This window comes from Thamnophis sirtalis, unplaced genomic scaffold, assembly GCF_051295495.1.
Source record: "Thamnophis sirtalis isolate CommonGarterSnake01/CBP01778 unplaced genomic scaffold, rThaSir2_p1.2 scaffold_1, whole genome shotgun sequence".
NCBI lineage: Eukaryota > Metazoa > Chordata > Lepidosauria > Squamata > Natricidae > Thamnophis > Thamnophis sirtalis.
The window spans coordinates 51299402-51321340 of record NW_028261381.1 but is presented as its reverse complement, the minus strand read 5'-3'; the positions used below and the strand labels follow the sequence as shown (position 1 = coordinate 51321340).

At 41.1% G+C, this 21939-nt stretch overlaps 1 protein-coding gene across 7 annotated transcripts in view; it reads right to left on the bottom strand.

The window, feature by feature from the left end:
- The window catches only part of SEMA5B (semaphorin 5B), a 596333-nt gene that overhangs the window by 14301 nt on the left and 560093 nt on the right, over nucleotides 1–21939 (bottom strand). For all 7 annotated transcript variants that reach the window (XM_087711803.1, XM_087711804.1, XM_087711802.1 and 4 more), the window contains 6 exons: nucleotides 18135–18360; nucleotides 15385–15603; nucleotides 9113–9283; nucleotides 8222–8371; nucleotides 6828–6872; nucleotides 1790–1995 (listed from right to left, as the gene is read on the bottom strand). In XM_087711803.1, coding sequence (XP_087567929.1) covers nucleotides 1790–1995; nucleotides 6828–6872; nucleotides 8222–8371; nucleotides 9113–9283; nucleotides 15385–15603; nucleotides 18135–18360 — 1017 coding nt within the window. The remainder of the gene's footprint in view (nucleotides 1–1789; nucleotides 1996–6827; nucleotides 6873–8221; nucleotides 8372–9112; nucleotides 9284–15384; nucleotides 15604–18134; nucleotides 18361–21939) is intronic.

Here is a 21939-nt window from a genome sequence, read left to right as displayed (position 1 = left end):
AACTATGTAGCAGTAGAACTGAGTATTTCCTTTCCATTTGTTTGCTGGCAGTGATAGATTTTCCATGTGCAATCTGGCACCTATAGGGCAAAGGAAGCCTGAATAAAGACTCACAGGGCTCGAAACACAAGCAAACAGGACTGAGGGACTGATACGGTATGCCAAATTCTATTTTCCAGCTCTAAACATTATTTTAAAATTGTTTTCATGCACTTTGAAAAGTTGAAAATCTGTGGGAGGAGCTGTGGTGGCGCAGTTAAAATGAAGTATTGCAGGCAAAATCTGTCAACTGCTAGCAGTTTAATTGTCCCCACCTTAAAGTCGTCTCAGCCTTCCATCCTTCTGAAGTTGATAAAATGAGGACCCATATTATGGGTGGTATTCACTCACTTTCGCAAATGTGAGCACGTCCATGCATGTGGTCGGCCTTCTGTGCATGCTCTTTGATCACGCATGCGGCTTGCATTGCATGCATGTGTGCAGCTTCAAAAATGTGCCTAAATAGGACAGCATGGAGCTGAGATGAACCCCACCTGTGATTTCCACTACCAGTTTGGGCGAACTGGTCTGAACTGGATGAATACCACCTCTGGGCATTATGCTGACTCTATGGAACAGCTTAGAGGGGGCTGTAAAGTACTATGAAGTGGTATGTAAGTCTAGGTGCTATTGTTATTGCTGTATTATCAGCACTATTTGGAAGCATAATTTTCCAAGGAGGCTCTCAACTGGGATTGGTTTTAAGTGCATCCTGCTTTTTGTATCTACTCCCTATTTACTTCTTTGCTACTGGCAAAGAATAGTAAATTTTCCCATAATCTCTGCAAGTTAATCAGTTGCTTTTGATGGTATTTTCCCTTGTCCCCAAGCTACTTTATTGATTGGAGTTGCTAGATATTTATTATGTGTTAATTGATAATGCAATATTTATTAGCTTCCCAGGATCATTTCTTGATCAGGGAAATTGCAGATAAAACTAAAAAAAAGGTTCCCAAGTCAATGCATACACAATAGAGAATACTTTCTTATGAATAAGACTACCAAACAAACAACTCATTTGGTTATTTCAACATGGTGTTTCCATGTATCTCTGAACAAAATAAACTGTTTTCTGACCTCTTCTGACACTGATTAAAATTTGAATGAAGAGAGGAACCTGACATGAACAGCATTATCTAAAAAAACCAGGGAAATGGAAGAAAGCACAGTCAATATCTGAATGTTTAGCCTTTAGGAGGCTGCACTTATTATCCAATTATCATGACGGTCATAAACATAGACTTGGTAATATCCACTAGCACTCTTCCCTTCAGAAATATGTCTCAGTTACATTACAAAGTCTATGTTTATGACCGTGATGGGCCAAAACAAGGCCATCCTCTGTGGGAAAACAGACTTTTTAAAGCCACAATGAAGACAGGCCATGCCTAAAAAGGAGGCACAAAATGAGTAACAGAATCAGAAGAATTATGTGCTAGGTTCCAATTAGACAAAGACGTATCAGGAGATTCAGTTCTGCCACATTTTACTGATTATAAAATTCAACTCAAAGTGTACTGCAAAAGAAAACAAGAAAATTGCATGCAAAGTTAGGAACTGCTGAGCACTAGATGTACACCGGGCCCTCAGTTGCAGAACTTCAACTCTCAATAGCCCTAGCCAGCACAATCTATGGTGAAAATGCTGGAAATTGTAGTTTATTAAGTCTGGAAGATCACAGTTTATCTATCTCTGCTGCAAAAGAATAGTATAGCTTATAGGAGATCAATCTATGGATGCAGTCTCTTACCTTGAATTCCATAGGTGTGTACTTTTCATTCTTGGGAGTTGTGTTGCCTTTGTAATGAAGATGATTGGGAGTGGTGGGATGGATAATGGTTGACTCCTGAGATTGTCTCTGGCACCGTTGACAGTAAACGTAGATCACAAAGGTTAAGAGGCTAGAGCCAAAGAAACAGGAGAGTCCTGTGGCAATGAGGTGGATGAGGCTAAAACCTGGAAGAAATTAAGAGGATGCTAGGATCACTAACACAAAAATAGCAAAACACCACACTTCCCAACCATAAGTTGCAACATTTGTACTACAATTTATAAACAAAGTATTACAAGGTTTCAAACATTGCTACCATGCTGGCACTTCTTTCAAACAAGATGCTTGCCCATCACTATCTCGTCTATTTGTACTACCATACTCATTGCTGACTGGATGGTAGCTGGCTTCTGGGTGCAATTCACGGGCTTGGTTACCATCTTTTAAGCCTTTTATGGCCCAGGGCTTAATTTGAGGAACCACCTATCTCCAACAGTTTCTGATCATGGACAGAATAGATATGCTCCAGGTTTCCTTGATTAAATAATGCCATTTATTGGGACCTAAGAAGCAGGCCTTCTCTAGAACATCATCTCTTCCTGAGATCCGTATGGGTCTCACCCCTCGATGTTCAAAAAGGCACTGAAAACTTGGCTATTTTCCCAGGCCTTGGGATAGGTTGGTTGCCAAACTTTGATTGCTTCCTGCTTTTAAACACTCTAAGCCACACAGAATGACATGGTGTCAGATAGACTCTAAATTTTATGTATTTGTGCCTGAATATGTATGTGTGTGTGTGTATGTATGTGTGTGTGTGTGTGTATCTATTTAGATTTATCAGCACAAATACAACACACACACACACACACACACACACACACACATATATATATCTCCCTCCTACCCTTCCCCTAAAATCAGTTTTATATAGAGAAGTGAACTGTATGGCAAAAACATATTAAGTGAAGCTTGCATCTTCTCAGTAGCTCCAGAGGACACTTCGGTTCTTTTTCTACAATTTCACCTGGAAACGTTTGGAGAAGAGGTGTCCTCTTGATGATAAAAAAAATACTTGTATGTTGCAACCATAAAAAAGGATATTTGGATAGCTACTGAATGCATGAAGGCCTGAAAATAATTTTCTGCTTCCTTGGTACAAGCAAAATGCAATTCCGAAAACACCTAGGACATTGCATATACCTTACTCCCTTCCTATTAGTTTGCCCATCACAATTCTGTGCTAATGGGATCATACATTGTTTTGTTTTTGTTTTTTGAAAAAAAGTCTTTCTTTCTCCTTTGATTGAAACTGAAACTAAACATTAAAGATGACAGGTTGAAAAAATGAAGCTTACAAACAATACACATCTAAAGAATGTGCCTGTCATAGAAATCACATTTCGCTAATCGTAAAGGAAAATAGCCTTCAGGGTTGCTTAAAATGCCAGGGAGGAAATAAAATAAACTAGATGATAAAAAGAGGCTGACTCCTGATATTTTAGTTGGGGGGCTGCCCTGCTGGCCCCTGGTGATTTATTTATTTATTTAGTCCAGTTGTATGAAAGTCACTTGCATCTCAACAAATGACTCTGGAACAATATCAATCAGAACTCCTACTCATCTAGCAGGGTTAGGAATAATCTAGAGAAGTAAAAGATGCCATTTTCATCATGATATCAAAGTTTCAAAATCTGAACCCTGGCCTGTTCCTTGCCTATGCATTGTATGTTTTTTGTGGATTTATGGATAATTGATCCTAGATCAGTCATTGATTATCCATGCTTCCTTCCTCTATTTAGAGAGCCAATTTGGGGACAGGATTAAGACAGAAATTGAGGGACTGGAACTTCTATTTTAGGCATGAAGCCAGCTGGGTGACCTTGGGCTAGTTTCTCTCTCAGTCCTAGGAAGGAGGTCATGGCAAACAACTTCCTAAATCTTGCCAAGGAAACTATAGGAACTTATCCAGACAGACGTTAGGCATCAATGGTGATTCAAAGATGCATATACATATAAACTTCCTTTGCTTTAAAGGATAGTCTCCTGACTTTGGACCATTTGGTTATTTGCAATTGTTTTGTTGAAACAATTGTGTCTCATATTGTGTCTAAGAGACTTGCTAAGAAGTGTGACTGTGGTGGGCAGGAGATGGAATTAGAGTGTTTTTGATGTCCCTAAAACTGTTCCTGCCAATTATAATCCTAATACATTGTGTAACCTTCAGAGTCAGTTTACTGAAAGTGAAAAGAAAAATGCACTTTTATTAAATGGTAAGATTGTCCTTGTGTGATCAGTTGAAAAACACAAGGAATTACAGAATACCAAACATTCTGAGCAACGAACATCCCCTCAACTTCCCCTCACAATTGTCTCACAGAAAAAATTCTTTGTTGATGAGGGGAGCAAGCTAAATCAAATTTTAAATGTGCAGTGGAAATTCCAAAAAGAACAATACTTTTTCATGTGGAAATTTTTGTGGCATGTTAAGGTCTTTTTTTTCTTTCAAAGTCAGATTCTACATTAGAGCATCAGCAAAGGAGCACACAATATTATAAATATTCTCAAGGGCATTGTAACTACAAAAACGCAATACTTCTATGTCCCTGCCCTTCTCATGGATATTATAGTTTGGTGAGATAAATGAGAATTTTCAGCCCCAATCTCAGATCTACAATTTAAAGATTCTTCTGGAAAAAGAAATTGCTTATTAAATTGATCTGAAAGGATTGAGCAAATATTATCTCATGAATCTAACAATGGACAGAACTTTAAGTAAATAAAGTTTGTTGCTTGTAGATAAGCAGATTTCTTTTTCTACTACCAGTCATGAAATACCACATGCATTAAAAAGCAACTTTCACCTAAAATAAAAGCAGAGGGAATAGAGCCATCAGTATTTGCAGCTGATTATACTGGGAGACATAAAAAGCCAATTTTTCTTCTGCCCTTTTCAAAGTCTTTGGTCATAACTTACAAGTAACTACAGAGAACAAAGTAATGATTCTGCACAAGGAAAATGCCTTTCCCTGAACTTTGAAGATAAACCTTAGTGATTGGCAACTTTTTAAGGCAATCCAGATCTTACAAGGGCTGCCTTGCCTTGGTACCCCTGGGATTTATAGGTAGATTTTTAACGATGTATTTCACCTTGATAAAGAAGGGCCCAGTGCTATAGGCAGCTGAAAAAATTACTGCATTCTGATTATATCAATTATCCTGATGCCCCTAGCGTCTCACATCCTAGAAGCTAGTATTTTTACTGTTCTCAGTAACAGGTTTACTACTGTGATAAGCAGCCTAAGTAGATCAAAGGCTAATGTAAAAAGAATATTTAAAACACGAGGCACATTTAAGAGTTCTGTGGAAGGAAAATCGAAATAAAAAACTTCAATCTTGCAGGCCAAAGAAGACTCCCTGCCATTCTTGTTCTTCAAGCATCACGGCTGTTGAGTCCAATTACTCCTCTTTTGCTTTCCTGCTTACAAGGGTTGACCCAAAGCTTCCTGCCACCCTGAGGCTTTCGAAGAGAAGCATATGACCCATTGCATGGGTAAGCATGGTGCCTGATTTCTTAGCAGACAATTTTTTCCCATCTGCTAAGTACTTTACCACTCCAAAACAAAAACAAAAAAACAAAACAACAACAACAACAACCCTCTGGAGCTATATTGAGGCTTTCTGCAATGGAAGTTGGCAACATGTCGAAGGTCATATTCTTCAGTTTATTTATTTCTTCAGAAAACATGGGCATTTCTTAGAAGGAGTAGAGCCTTGAACCACAAGATGGATGGTAAATACATTTGATAAAGAAGTAAGCAATGTGGAGAACTACAATTTTCAGGATTTTTAGAATGGTACCTAGTTAATGGGAAATAGGGAAAAGTGAAGGAAATTATAGAACCCAGGACAGTTAATGAAGTTAACTAGAAAGAGAATGAAGGGTGTAGGTGGAAAAGAGGTATGGGAGGGGATCTCAATGGTTGAATGTACATATTTTTCGGAGCATAAGACACACCTTTTTCCCTCAAAAGAGGCTGAAAATCTGGGTGCATCTTATACACTGAATACAGAATTTTAGCCACCTGAAACCCCTCCCCCTTTGCAAAAATGGCCATGCATAGCCTTTAGGAGGCTTCCAGAGTGCTCCTGGGGGCTGGGGAGGGCTAAAATGAGTGAAAAACAGGCCATTTTTGCCCCCAGCGCCCAGAAGCACTATATAAGCCTCCTAAAGCCTAAGCATGCCCTTTTTTTGACAAAAAACGGGCCCATTTTCATGAAAAATTGGCCTTTTTTGCTTGTTTTTGTCCCCCCGCCCCCCGCCCCAAGAAGCATTATATAAGCAAAGGCTATGCATGCCCTTTTTTTAATGAAAAACAGGCCCGTTTTCATGAAAAATGGGGCATTTTGGGGAGGTCTGCAGAGTAAAAAATCTTTCTTTAAAAAAATTTGCCTCTTCAAAATCTTGGTGCGTTTTATACTTTGGTGCATCATATACTCCAAAAAATATGGTATTTGGATTTACTCACTTTTAATGTACACTAACAATTTCTAACTAAGTGAATGTGAATTTCTAAATAAAACATGTCCTTTTTAAAAATAAAAATAACACGTATTACAAAACTGACCTCAAATTTGCAAATTAGAAGATTTTTTTTAATGCTTCTCCTAAAACTCAAAGTTTTACTTGAACTGAAGAACAGCAATAATTTGTGTGTAGAGACACCCAGTGACAAATCTACCATTAAGAGAGTACTAAGGAAAACACAGAATCTTTTTCTAGTTCAATGAAAAAGGAGTTACACCAGAAAGGTTTCAGATTTCCCTAGTAATTAATTATTCTGAGAATCTCACATCTACATCAAAATACTTTTCCTCCCAACTCTGATAAGGAGACTCCAGTGGAATTAGGGATATCAACAGGATGTGAATCACACAGATTAATGGTTTGGTTGATGCATCCCAGAAAAGAGTAGGCATGTTAAGATAAATGCAAGATCTATAGTTAGCTGTACTCTACCTCCACAGTTCGTGCTCTCATCAATGCTTGATGCTGGCAGGATTACTAAACAAAATGAAAAAAAGGGAGGGGGAAACATCACTTTTGTCATCTGCGACAGTGTACAGGCAATTAAAATGATTTTGCTCACTACGTGGCAAGTTAATTTCTGCTGCAAACAAGGAGCTCTTTCAGCGATCTGGTGAAAAATACAGAATGAAATATCATACAAAAAAAAAACCCTTCTTGAAAAGAACATGTTTCCTGTTAGAACAGAAATGTGGATAAGATTGAGAACTAGTCAAATATAATAGTATTCTATTCTGGAAACACCTGTGCACAAATCACACACACACACACACACACACACACCTCAAAGAAATGAGCAGAACAATTCAAATTGCATTTACAAAACATTTGAATGCCACAGGTGGGTAATATAGCACACATACTATGTTTTTGCCTCCCGACTCCAAGCTAGCTAGCTATTTATTAAATAAATTTATATAACCACCCAAGTCATGCATAGGTGACCCTGGGTGACTTACAACATTTAAAACTTTCATCTAAAACTTTCATCTGAACATTTAAAAGATTTATCATATAAATAAAGCTGTTTAAACACCCTAACCCACCCTTTATTATATCTTATATGATATTATTTATTTCACATCTTTTAACTGAAGAATAATCCTATTCTTGGAATTTGCTGCATCAGACAAAGCAATGAATATACCTCAGTATTTTAACCATTTACTTTCATGTTACCAGTGACTAGCATTCCTCTGCTAGTCACTGATCTGATTCATCCAAATTCATCTAACTTTAATGCAAACATAATGTTTTTGTAGTACAGAATATCTTGTCTTTATGAGTCATAGGATCCTTCCCACCCATATAAACCTAAATATATAGCCTACTTTTGAATTTGTAAATAGATAAAAGTTTCATATTTGCTCATTAAGAATGTAACTGATGTGCTTTTTAACATTTTAGCCATACACTAAATAAAATAGATGTTAGTTGAAATTCTACACGAGACAAGTAACTTCTTGAAAATGGTTTAATCAATCATAGCTAAAACCCACCATTTGCAAAATCATTATACTCCTGTAAAGTATAGATTATTCCTAAATTGTTTCTTTTGTACCTACCCTCTATAATCATACATTAATTTGTATAATATTTATACAAATATTATTTGGCATTTGCCAAATGCAGTCTTCTTATGAATGTAAGCTTATGAAACACGAAAAAGGAACCATTAATTCAATAAACCAACCTGCACACACCATCCTATTGACATTAAAAGTAACAACCACTTTTTTTGCCCTAGGAAAGCTCACCCTAACATTTAATCAACTAGTCAAATTCTTGCCTCTCTAGTGTACTGAAATATATCAAACTCTACTTACCAGGGATCTCATTATACAGACATTCTTGATACTGTGTACTGTTCCCTGCACATTGAATAGATCCTGGGCTGTGCATTTCACAGAAACGGCTACGATATTGGATGCTTTCTTCATTGCATAAACTCCATTCAGACCATTCAGACCAGCCTCCTTAAAATTATGTATGTCAGAAATAAGATAAATTAGGCAGGATGATTCAGTGTCACACTAGGGAAAAAGTGTAAGAGATAAATACTGAGCTAAAGATTTGAATGAAATTCTTCAGCTGAACATTCAGCTCTGAAGTTGTAGTTCAAAAACATATTGACATATAAGATTATCAACATAACTTTCCAGGTGTATGCTAGGAAATATTTTACAGAACATCCTCACTTACCAAAGTAAGCTAAAAACTCTTACTGTGTTTCTCTGAGTTTCCTCAAAGCCTCCTCCTTTAGCTTCTAACTTGAAATAAAATGTTCCTGTTACAGTTGTTTTTAGTAACCATTTGGGACCGGATAATGTACAGTCATGCTTTTATGACTAACTGTTACAACATCACTTTCGAGGCTATCAATAGAATCACCATCTTTGTGGAATACTGAATATTTTTTTAATTTTAATATTAAAAAAACTGTGAAGATGCATGACAGAATCCTGTCAGCTCTGTTCCATCAATGGGCTTTTAAGGTTATCAGATCTCATACAGCAGAACTGATGACAATCAGCAGCTGAGAAGACAGCCTTCCAGCTGATTGAAATTCTGTAATTCCAACTTAATTGGAAGGTGTCAATAGGGAAGATAATATTAAGCATTTAACAGTAGTTAAACAGTAGTTATTAGTGTTGCATAGTAATTTTGGAAAGCACTATACTTTCCAAAAAGTAAAGAACAACGAAAGTGTTTGCTACCTTCACATGGATGAGTATTACAGAGGGCTTCCTCTGTGTGTAGTCCAATGCAGATATCCTCCCCATTAGTTGGTGCTGGGTTGGTGCAGGTCCGGGTACGCTGGTAGTGTCCACCTCCACATGTTGCTGAGCACTGAGACCAAGGAGTCCAGCAGGACCATGAGCCCTTCACTGCAGATGAAATAGAACACAACCAATAGGCACCTCTGAGTTTAGGCTACTTCAATCCAAATAATAGCAATAAGAGCCGTGGTGGTACAGTGGTTAGAATGTTAGAATGCAGTATGGCAGGCTAACTCACTGCTCACTCCAGGAGTTTGATCCTGACCGGCTCAAGGTTGACTCAGCCTTCAAAGATTGGTAAAATGAGGACATAGATTTTGGGGGCAATATGTTGACTTTGTAAACCACTTAGAGAGGGCTGTATAGCACTGGGAAGTGGTATATAAGTCTAAGTGCTATTGCTATTAATGGCAGACCAAACGTTATAGTGAAATTATTTTAAAGATAGGTGGCACTATAGTTACGATTTTAGTCTTACTTTTTATATTTTTATACAACTGCCAATTAATACAAGTTCACTATGTGAGAGTTAGAAAAATGTAATATTAAGACAACGTAAAACATTATAAATTACTGAAACTCATTTAAAAAAATCATTTAAACACTGAAGATGTTCAGATGAAAAGACTGTAAGACATGGATTTAAATATATTTGAGTGAATACAAGCATCTTCACTGAAAGTACTCAAAATGTCATAATGCAAGGCTTTCTGGAAGATTTTTCAATTAACAAGTTTGGAAGTTTGGAAGTTTATTAGCATTTGTATGCTGCTCACTCCCAGGGGGACTCTAGGCGGCTTACAGACAACCAAGGAATATAAAAATTAAAAATAGAAATACAGTTATTTAAAATTACACAACATACATACCACTTAAAATGGGGCTGGATGCTGATCAACAGCCCCAGGCCTGCCGGAACAGCCAGGTCTTAGTAGCTTTACGGAAGGCCGGAAGAGTAGTGAGGGTCTGGATCTCTTTGGGAGATCATTCCATAGGGTCAGGGCAGCAACAGAGAAGGCCCTCCCCCAGGGGGTCGCCAGCCGACATTGACCTGCCGATGGCACCTGGAGGAGGCCCAATCTTTGTGATCTTATCGGTCTTTGGGAGGTAAATGGCAGGAGGCGGTCTCTCAGGTAGCCAGGTCGTTAACCATGTAGGGCTTTAAAAATAATGACTAGAACCTTGAAGTGTGTCTGGAGACCAATGGGGAGCCAGTGCAGCTCACAGAGGATAGGTGTAACATGGGTGTATCTAGGTAAACCCATTATCGCTTGCACGGCTGCATTCTGGACCAATTGCAGTCTTCGAGCACTCTTCAGGGGCAGCCCCATGTAGAGCGTGTTACAGTAATCCAGTCTTGAGGTGACGAGGGCGTGAGTGACCATCTGAAAGGCCTCCTGGTCCATATAGGGTCGCAACTGGTGCACCAGGCGAACCTGGGCAAAGGTCCCCCAGTCACAGCCGACAAATGATGTTCCAACATCAGCTGCGGATCCAGGAGGACTCCCAAATTGCGAACCCTCTCTGAGGGGCGTATAATTTCACCCTCCAGGCTAAGAGATGGAATAACTGGACAATCCTTGGGAGGGAGTATCAATAGCCACTCAGTCTTGTCGGGATTGAGTGCAAGCTTGTTCGCTCCCATCCAGACCCTGACAGCCTCCAGGCACTGGCACATCACTTCTACTGCTTTGCTGAGTTGGCATGGGGCGGACAGATACAGTTGAGTATCGTCCGCATATTGGTGGTATTTAATCCCATGCCGGCATATGATTTCACCCAGAGGCTTCATGTAGATGTTAAATAGGAGGGGGGACAGGACTGAGCCCTGCAGCACCCCATAATTGAGGGGCCTAGGGGTCGATCTCTGACCTCTGACCAACACCGACTGCGACCTGTCTGAGAGTTAGGAGGAGAACCACCGTAGGACAGTGCCTCCCACTCCCACCTTTCGCAACCATCGCAGAAGGATACCATGGTCGATGGTATCGAAGGCTGCTGAGAGGTCAAGAAGCACTAGGATAGAGGAATGACCCCTATCCCTGGCTCGCCAGAGATCATCGATCAGCGCAACCAAAGCAGTTTCTGTGCCGTAACCAGGCCTGAAACTCGACTGAAAGGGATCCAGATAATCAGTTTCATCCAAGGTCCATCGGAGTTGAAAGGCCACCACCTTCTCAACAACCTTCCCTACGAAAGGGAGGTTGGAGACTGGACGATAGTTGTTCAAAATGGCTGGGTCCAGAGAAGGTTTCTTCAGGAGGGGTCTCACCACTGCATCCTTTAAGGGGTGCGGGAAGGATCCCTCCCGAAGAGAGGTGTTAACAATTGTCTGGTCGAACCAGCCAGGAGGGACACGGGTCCAGTACACAGGTGGAGGCACTCACCGCTCCCATGGCCTTGTCCACTTCCTCAGGAGCGACAAGTTGAAACTCGCTCCATAAAATCCACTCAAGACTTTCCCCCAGCGCCTCGGCTGGTACCGTCCAATTGGAGTCCAGGTCCGTCTGAATCCGAGCGATTTTATCCAACAGAAACTGGACAAATTCCTCAGCTCTACCCTGTAAAGGGTCGTCTGCATCCCTCCCTTTCAAGAGGGAGCGGGCTATTCTAAACAGGGCGGCTGGGCGCAATTCTGCGGATGCAATAAGAGCGGAAAAATGCGCACATTTTGCCGCCTGTATCACCACTAGATAAGTCCTAATAAAGGCTCTTAATTGTGTTTGGTCAGATTCAGAGTTACTGGCTCTCCAGCGTCGCTCTAGGCGTCTCTTTTGGCACTTCATCTCCCAGAGTTCCTCAGTGAACCAAGGAGCCCTCCTGGATCCACTACCGCGGAGAGGCCGTAAAGGCGCAATCCGGTTTAGAACCTCCGCCGCTACTGTATTCCAAGCAGCGACCAAGGACTCCGCCGGACTGTGGATGAGAGCGTCAGGTATTTCACCAAGCGCCGTCTGAAATCCCATAGGGTCCATCAGGTGCCTGGGGCGGAACCACCTAATTGGTTCCCCCTCCCTACAGTGGGGGATTGGTTTCCGAAAGTCAAGCCTCAGTAGGAAGTGATCAGACCATGACAAGGGCAAGGTCTTAATGCCCTTCAAATCTAGATCACGTCTCCACTGCTCCAAGAGAAATACGAGGTCAATCGTGTGTTTAGATGTTTAGATGTTTATTAACATTTGTAGGCCGCCCTTTTCCCTGAGGGGACTCAGGGCGGCTCACATAAAATCAGGGAGGGGGAATACAAACAATGACGTAGACACATATAATAAAAGTAATAAGCAACATACATTCATCATTCGGAAGGGGCGGCTATCCTTGTCCCCAGGCCTGACGGGCTAGCCAGTTCTTAAGGGCTGTGCGGAAGGCCTGGACGGTGGAGAGGGTACGAATCTCCACGGGGAGCTCGTTCCAAAGGGTCGGGGCTACTACTGAGAAGGCCCTCCTCCTTGTAGTTGCCAGCCGGCACTGGCTGGCCGATGGAATATGGAGGAGGCCCAATCTATGAGATCTAATTGGTCGCAGGGAGGTAATTGGCAGAAGGCGGTCTCTCAAGTATCCAGATCCACTACCATGCAGGGCTTTATGGGTGACTAATAGCACCTTGAAGCGCATCCGGAGATCGACAGGTAGCCAGCGCAGCTCGCGGAGGATAGGTGTTATGTGGGTGAACCGAGGTGCACCCACAATCGCTCGCGCGGCCGCGTTCTGCACTAGCTGAAGTCGCCGGATGCTCTTCAAGGGCAGCCCCATGTAGAGCACATTGCAGTATTCCAGCCTAGAGGTCACAAGGGCCCGAGTGACTGTTGTGAGAGCCTCCCGATTCAGGTAGGGTCGCAACTGGCGCACCAGGCGAACCTGGGCGAATGCCCCCCTGGTCACAGCCATCAGGTGGTGGTCAAACGATAGCTATGGATCCAGGAGGACTCCCAAGTTGCGAACCCTCTCTGAGGGGTATAGAATTTGACCCCCCAGCCTGAGTGATGGAATATTGATCGACCCGCTGTATGAGTCGGACCCAGAATTACTTGGGTCAAGTACATGGCTGTCATGGAAGCTGAACTCCTGCACCCCATCAGAGCGTTCGCCGAGCGAAGGCAGGTTGAAATCCCCCAGAACAATAAGCCTGGGGAACTCAACCGCTAGCTCGGCTACTGACTTGAGGAGCACAGGGAGGGCTGTTGTAATGCTGTTGCTAGGTAGGTACATTAGCAACAAGCCCACTTGACCCCCAAGGTCCAACTTCACCAACAGGGACTCACACCCGACAAGCTCCGGAGCAGGGATCCTATGAGGAAGTAATGACCCTCGGATGATGACTGCCACTCCCCCACCCCTTCCCCGGTGTCGCGGCTGATGGAGCACCTGAAATCCTTCTGGGCACATTTCAGTGAGGGGGACTCCTCCCTCCTGCCCCAGCCAGGTTTCAGTAATACATGCCAGGTCTGCCCCCTTGTCTAATATTAGGTCTCGGACAAGGGGAGCTTTGTGAACCACAGACCTGGCATTTAGCAACAGCAGCCTGAGACCAGGGCCCTGGCAACTCTCGCCATCTGGTCCTGGAGTGGAGCTAACAGGGCCGGAAGGAGGGATCGCTGTGACGTAGCGGACCCTCCTTCCCTGGTAACGGCTCGCCCTGAAGCTCCCGTCGTACCTGCTCCTCCCAGTGATGAGCATAATGCTCCGGCCTACTCCCGCACCCGCAGACCCCCCTCTATCTCCCAAGGCCCCCGTTCCTCTCGGCAGGCCATTCAAACCAGACACTCCAGGTTGAGGGGTGGAACCGGGCCCCCATCCACTTCTGCTATTGCACTCAGTGGAGGGGGCTCCGGGCCGCACCTTCAATCCCCTCATGTGCACCAGACAGTCATTCACCTCATACATACCCCACAATAGGTTAAAAAGTACAACAATATAATAATAAAATAGGGATTAAACTAATTTAAAAGAAAGTGGGATTCATTCGCTCACAAACATACACATGCATACCACACACGAAAGAGAAGGGTTGCACAGTTGTTAGAAAAGATGATGGTATTGTGCGAGTGAGTCCGTACGTAAGTTCGTGGGTCAGAAACACAGCAGTCAAAATAGGCAAAACAGAGCCAACGTGGAACCAGGGAGGTAGAGTATCTTCTTTCCCCAATAGCGTGGTAAAAGGGGAATAAGGGTCCAGGTGGCTGCAACAAGGACACTACCTCCAAAAATACTTCTGAACATATTTTCCCTGTCTAAGACATTATTTCCCTTGTTTTACTTAGTCAATGCATTCAGAGAAAACCTCAAAAGAAGACCTTAATAGTACAAGTAGGTAAATACATGGGGAAACAGTCTTTGAGAAAATCTGACCATGAGCAATATAGAGTTTTAAGGATTAAAATCAATATTTTAATGTATGAACCACTGCAATTGACAAAGCACTTTGTTCTGTGTGAAAATGCCAATACCAGTAAAGAAAGGATCAATCTGAACTATTCTGGAGTAGTAGCAACTTTGATATTATTTTAAAATGCAGGCAGTATGCTGTCATAGTGGTCGGAATCAGGGGTGGGTTTCAAATTTTTTTACTACCGGTTTGGTGGGTGTGGCTAGATGGGGGGGCATGTGACTGAGTGTGCGTGGCCAACTTGACATCACTCACACACACTCAGTCACATGACCCCCTCCCCAAGCCATTTCCATTAAAATGATGGTGAAAAGTTTTGACAGAGGAGAGGGGGCTCCAGCCTCACTGGACCTAAGGGAGCGCCTGCAAACTACCCAGTAAGAAAAACTGTTTTTGTCCTCCCTAGCCCCCAGGAACACTCTGCAGGCTTCAGCAGGGCTGGGAGAAGGCAAAAACACCTCCGTTTTTGCAAAAAAACAGCCCATCTTTGGGAGTTCTCTGGGACTGGCATGTGCACACCATTAAAAAAAAGGGGGGGGGATTACATTTTTTCAATGAAGATTGTTCTACGCATGTGCAGAACAGAAAATAAAGATGGAGGCACCCAGGATAAAACTAGTAGGGTTACTTGTCCGGTCGAGTTACTACCTATTTGGCCAAACCGGTCCGAACCGGTAGGAACCCACCTCTGGTCTGAATATTTTAGACCAGCCTGGGAAATTAGGATGGTACAGTGAAACAATACAAGTCATTTTGTAGAGAGGTGGTCCAATGCTTTCAATACCAATATTCTTGCTTACATGCTAAATAAAAAAAGGCTTACCTGGGCAAGGGTGTGGGTTACAATCCTGATATTCCATTGCTGATCCTATGCAAGGAACACCACCATTCTTGGGTTCTGGATTGGTGCACATTCGCTTCCTGGTTCTGAAGCCCAGTTCACAATCCCTGGTACAAGATGACCATCCACCCCAAAAGGACCAGCCACCATTGATAATCCGGATAGAGGTCTTGCCACTCTTCAGAAGATCATCAACTAGAGCTAGTTGGGGAGAGAAATAAAAGGTGGCAATTAAATATACTAGTAGGGCAACGATATATACACAGAAAATCCAGGCAAAGCTGATAGGATGGGCATCTAATGTCCTTCTGGTAATGGGACAAGCTACAACTTTCTCTATTACACAATGAATTACATCTGATCTCCATTTCAAGTAGGCAAAGCATTGTAAAATAAATCATCTCTTGGCCCTCTTTGTTTTTGTTTTGTTTTTAACTCTGCTCCAAGTTCAAAGTTTTGCAGTTTAATGCAATGCTTAAGGCACCATAAAAACCGGATATACTGAAAAGAGGGTATACTCTTTCCACCTCTCTTTCTTGAAAACAGGGCAAGGAGGTCCTGACCCGGGCAGCAAAAATTACTGGCCAGGTTGTAATCTGATCTTACACAAATGGGCAGAATGAAATCAATAAATAAATAAGAGGAAAAGCTTGTGCCTACATTTTTTAGAAACTGGCCTCCTGTACAAAGGCAATCAGAAATTATGAGCTGTTAACCATTATAATAAATTAAAATAAGTTGTTAAATAATTCAGGATACATCTCATTAGATATTGATAGATCAGCTACCTTAATTTTGAAGCACAGTTTCCATTTCCTCTTCCTGAGGTATGTCATAGATCAAATTCAGCTTGGTCTTCTTAACTAATATATGCCCACCTTCCTTAGTACTGCACTCCCAAGGCAAGAACCATTTTAGTTCTGATTTTCTGCCAATGTCTGGTGCTGAGTAAGCACCAGAGAAAGGATCTCATCTACATTTTTATGCTTTGATAGCACACACTGATAATAAAATAATTACATTCTTTACATTAATGAAGACATCATAAAGGAGATGGCATGATTACCTCTGGGAAAAACTAGGACAAAATTTAACAGTTTTGGTGGGAAAGATATCTCATCAACCATCCTGTTCCCAAAATACTCAGCCAGCAGAAATGAGAAGAACAAATAGAAAACAAACCAATGCTACAATCTTGTGGTAACATAATTATACCCACCTTAGTTATACAATATTTAAGAAATTATCCTTATCTTTCAAACATGTTTCAGCATTATATAAGTAATATTTAATAATTCTCTCATTATTCCTTCTTTTCCTAAACTAAAAGATGCAAATCTTTCCTTATAATGGAGTTTTCTCAGGCATCAGGCTGCTTTGGAACTCTTTCTGGTTCTTTCAGCAATATGGTATCATTTGGGGACACAGCAACCAAAACTGTGCAAAATATATCCTATTGAGTATATAAGATACTGATAGCTAAGATTTTACGAATCTCCCCTCTGATTCCTAGCATGGAAATTGCCTTTCCCATAACCAATGATTTCTTAATTGAGTTTTTCATCATGATCTTGAAATGTCTTTTTTGGTCAGTTGTTGATGATAAAGTCTATCTGTTGGCAAATGACTTAATAAATAAACAGGAGACCCCCAAGGATGCAGTTTACTAGCCTATGTGAACCAGAGACAGAATGCTTCTGGAAAGTATATTAGGACACTTAATAAATGCTTTGTCATCTAAGTGACAAAGAAATCCCAATCACATATAAATTCATAAATGTTTCTCATGGCTGTTCCCATAAAATGAAGCCTCGCCCTTTTAAAAACATGTCAAGCCTGCAAATGTGCACATTATTGCAAATAAAGGCTCTGCTCATCAAATAATGAGCAAAAAGAATGGAAGTTCGGTAAGTAGACAAACAAAAAGATTTCATCTAGTCACTTCATACTGTAGATCACGGGTCCCCAATTCCCAGCCCACAGACTGGTATTGGCCCATGGTTCATTAGGAATCAGTCTGCATAAATGAGCAAAACATCCATGTAGCTATGGGATCCAGGCAGCGGACGAAACCATGCCTCCCTTCAGTCTGCAGAAAACATCCCCTCCGGGAACCGGTCTCTGCCGCCCAAAACATTGGGGAGCCACTATTATAGATAATTCTGATTACAATACTTTTACATGTAATCAGAATGTGACACTCACTGCCAGTTTCTTCTGGGATACCTGATGTAGATTGATTGATTGATTGATTGATTGATTGATTCATTCATTCATTCATTCATTCATTCAATCAATTTCTATTGCTGCCCATACCTACAAGTGACTCTGGGCAACTTACTATTTTAAAATTATAAAACAAAACAATTTTAAAAACATTAAAACAATAAAACACTCACAAAATAAGTAAGTACAAGTAGCATATGGGATGATTAATCAGCTAATCAACTTATGTACTGGGAGTGATTATACTTAGTAAAAGGAATTCTTATGCTCCTGGAGAATTTTGAGATGGGCGCCTTTATAAACAAAGAAATTAAGAAGCTCCCACTGCATCCTTTGAGTTTCATGCATTCTAATTTCCTAGAATTCATCATCTCTACCAGCTGGCTTTGATCTGCTCTTCTACTAGCAGCCCAGGTTGGTGCTTATCCAACCTCTGTCTCATCCACCCAGGCTTCCCCTATCTGAAACAAGGAGATTAAAGTTGTCTGCCTTCTGGCAAGACATACAATCTGTGTCACAAACTGCGGAGCCATCATTGGGGCAAAACCGACTCTCTGTCTTCTTTCTGCCAAACTGTAGGTCATGGGGGTCAGCCAGCTGAGCACGACAGGTGTAACGGAAGCGCTGCTCTTGGCGGGCCCCACTTTGAGTAATATTGGTAGGGGTCCAAGGGGTCCAGGGTGTGCTTCTCCGGACTTCTGGGCAGGCCTCTGGGCTGCAGGTTTTGTATTCCTATAGAAAGCAAGAGAAGGGAAAAAGGGGAAGATCAAACCATAGTCTTTAACATTTGGTTGGGGAAATACAAGTTTACCACTACCCTGGGGTACTCCACAATTTAAGGAGTCATCAGATAAATCTGGAATATTTGATTAAAAATACAGAAATCGTTGAGGCAGAAATAAAGCTCAGAAGGCATATAAAACAAGTTCTCTTATTGCTCCCAGTGCTTTAATTAATATAATATAATATTGAGGTGGCAGACCATAGCTGAATAATATACATTGCTCAGGCACACATACACAAATTTTATAGGCAGGTCTGAGCTTTCACTAAGGTGGTAAAACATTTGGGGTTGTCACTTCACAAACAGATTCTCATGATTGAATGCTATTCTTTGTTAATGCTTTGTAAAAAATATTCTTTGGATAAAAATACCGATGCCAAGTCAAACCCAGCTTCCATTTGAAGACAGAGTCTTAGAAAAGCATAGGAGAAACAGTTGTGTTGTGTTCCTGTAAACAGTTTCTACTCACAAGATAAAAATAAATTACAAAAAAGCACCTGAAGGCAAGACAAGAAGCAATGGATGGAAAGTAATCAAGGAGAGGACCAACCTAGAACTAAGGAAAATTTCCTGACAGAAAATTAATCAGCGGAACGATTTGCTTCCAGAAGCTGTGGGTGCTCCAACACTGAAAGTTTTTAAGAAGAGATTGGACAATGTATTTGTCGGGAATGGTACTTGAGCAGGGAATTGGACTAGAAGACTCAAAGATCTCTCCCCAACTCTGTTATTCTGTTAAATAAATTAGAAAAATACAACAGTTTAATATTATTTTTCATCATGCTTCTTCTAGAGCAGGGTCCGCACTTTTTAAACAGGGGGCCAATTCACGATCCCTCAGACTGTTAGGGGGTCCGGATTGGCTGGGTGGGCGTGGCTAGGTGGTCATGTGACTGGATGGGTGTGGCTAGGTCATGTAACTTGGTGGGTGTGGCCAATTTAACAGTCCATTGAACAATGCATACAAATTAAAGTTTAATTTGATTTGCTCCTGGTGGTGTTTTATTTGCTTTTGTTTGCATGTTGCTCTTTTGGTTGCTTTTTCTTTCTACTAGATCGTTTTTTCAGTTGTTTAGGAGTCCAATGGTCCACTTCAGGAAACTCAGTTTTGCAGTAATTTTTCTCAGCCCCAAGGAGCTTGAAAAATCTCTCTGTCTTTCTCTATCTCTTTCTTTCTTTCACTCTCTCCCTCCCTCTCTCTTTGTTTCAGTGGTGGGTTCCTACCAGTTCGGCCTGGTTTGGCTGAACTGGTAGTGGTTTGGTGGCCTGGATCACTGGAACTGGTTCCCCAAATACCGCAGTTAGTGCCACCATCTTGTTTTTCAGTTCTGAGCATGCGCAGAACAATTTTAATTGCACTGTGCATGTGTGCACAGTGGGTCTCAAGCGCACGCACATGAAGCACACACACAAGTGAACTGGCAATAATGCCTGCCAGAGTGCACCCCTGCTCTGTCTCTCTCTCTCTCTCTATCTATCTTCTGGAGGTGGGGGAGGTGAAAAACGGGCCATTTTTCACCTCTCACCTCCAGAAGCAGTCTGCAGGCTAAACTTGTTGGCCTCACCTTTCATTTCCAGCCTGCAGGGCTTGTGAAGGTAAGTCCTGCACTCAGCTGAAGGGTGGGCAGGGTGATGTCCGTGGGGGAAGCCTTGTGGTCCTGAATAGGCTTGATTAATGGCTTCGGCGGGCCACATCTGGTCCGTGGGCCGTAGTTTGAGGACCCATGTTCTAGAGGGTACCCATTTAGCTTCTTACCACAAAAATAACATTTATATCACTTTGAGGGCCAGGGGTATTCAATTTCTCCCAAACATCCCTGGGAGAAGTAGGAAAAAATGCTAAATTCTTTCTGCTTTGTAAAGAACGTTCTCAAACATGTCCTATGACCAAACTATATATATACTGAAAACAGTAACTCATTTATATAGTTCTATGTAAAATTGTCACTCTCCAGCCCATAACTGTTATAGTTCCAACATTTCATAATCAACACAGTTCTGCTATAAAGCTTCATTAATTGCCATATTTAATAGGCCTAATATTAGCACAAAAACACAACATGTTTTGGAGTAACACAGAGATTTCCCGTTTAGGGAAGGAAGGAATTTATTGCTATGTTTTATTTATTTATTTATTTATTTATTTATTTGTTTGTTTGTTTGTTTGTTTATTATTTTTACATAACTACCCCAAGTCAAAGAAGACTCTGGGCCGTAGTGCTATTAAAACCATTTTTAATGGAATGGGACTAGCCATATTGCTCAAAAACACAGTGGAGATTTTTAAAGGAAACTAACTTCGCAAACCTCACCTTCCATTTTTGGAAATTGCTCATTAACTACTTCTAAAGACCTTTGAGATGGCAAGTTTGAAAAGGCCTTATGAGTCTGCTTTTAATTCTGAACAAAATAAATCTTATTCATAATGTTAAGAACTTAATTGAAATAAATAGCAAAAAAACTAAATACACTTTTATTCCAGAAAGTTTTCTATAAGACATAACATAAATTAATTAATAATTTCAAAAACTAGACACTAGAAGGGAGTAAGGAGGAAAGATATATAGACCTGTCAGATGATGCAGAGTGTAATACAATGAAAATATTGAAGGAAATTTTTGAAGAATGGAATCAGAAAATAATATCAACAATATCAGTAATGGTATCTGTTTCTGTGAATAGATTATGATTTTGTTGAAGAAATTCAAGTCCTCAAGCACCCTGAAGCAGAAACTTCAGATTGAATCTCTCCCTACCTGAAAACACTGACTGGAAAAGACTAAGGAGAAAGGAGGAGAACCACTGCAATACCAGGCTTTCCATTCCCAGATTCCTAGCTGGTCTAGAAAGATACCATTATCAATGGTATCAAAAACTGCTGATAGATCAAGAAGAATCAAAAGAGTTTCACCATTTCCATCCTGGATGCACAGAGAGTCATCAGCAAGTGTGATCAAGTAGTGGCTCTGTCCAATTGCAATGGGTCCAGATAATTTGTTACTTAAGGGTGCTCTGAAACTTCTCAACAACCTTACTGAGAAAGGGAAGGTTGGAGATGGGATGAAAAATTATCTTGAACCACTGAAGAACTGACACACCACTATCTCCTTCAAAGCAGCAGAAGCACCTTGTATCTCAAGAATCAATTTACTGCTGTTTGCATCCAATCACATATTATTTTTTATGAGAGTCCCTTATTCTTTAAGTCAACTTTCTGATTTGGTATGGCATCTTTTCTTGAAAGATGTACATAGGCTTGAATTGACTGTCTAGGTTGAACAAGACAAAACACCTGAGCAGGCCAGTCCTTCACTCTCCCTTATTATCAATATATCTAATAAGAGAAAAATTCTGGAGTGCAGTAACTGTACCTATATCGCCAACAATTAATTTGAGTGATTATTTGCAGAACAGTCAAGATAACAAGGCATATCCAGGAAATGTTGTTACTAGCTCTACATTGTGATAGGATGTAAGCCTTGTTTCAGACTAATTTTGAAATTAAAATTAATTAAAACTACTGTTGA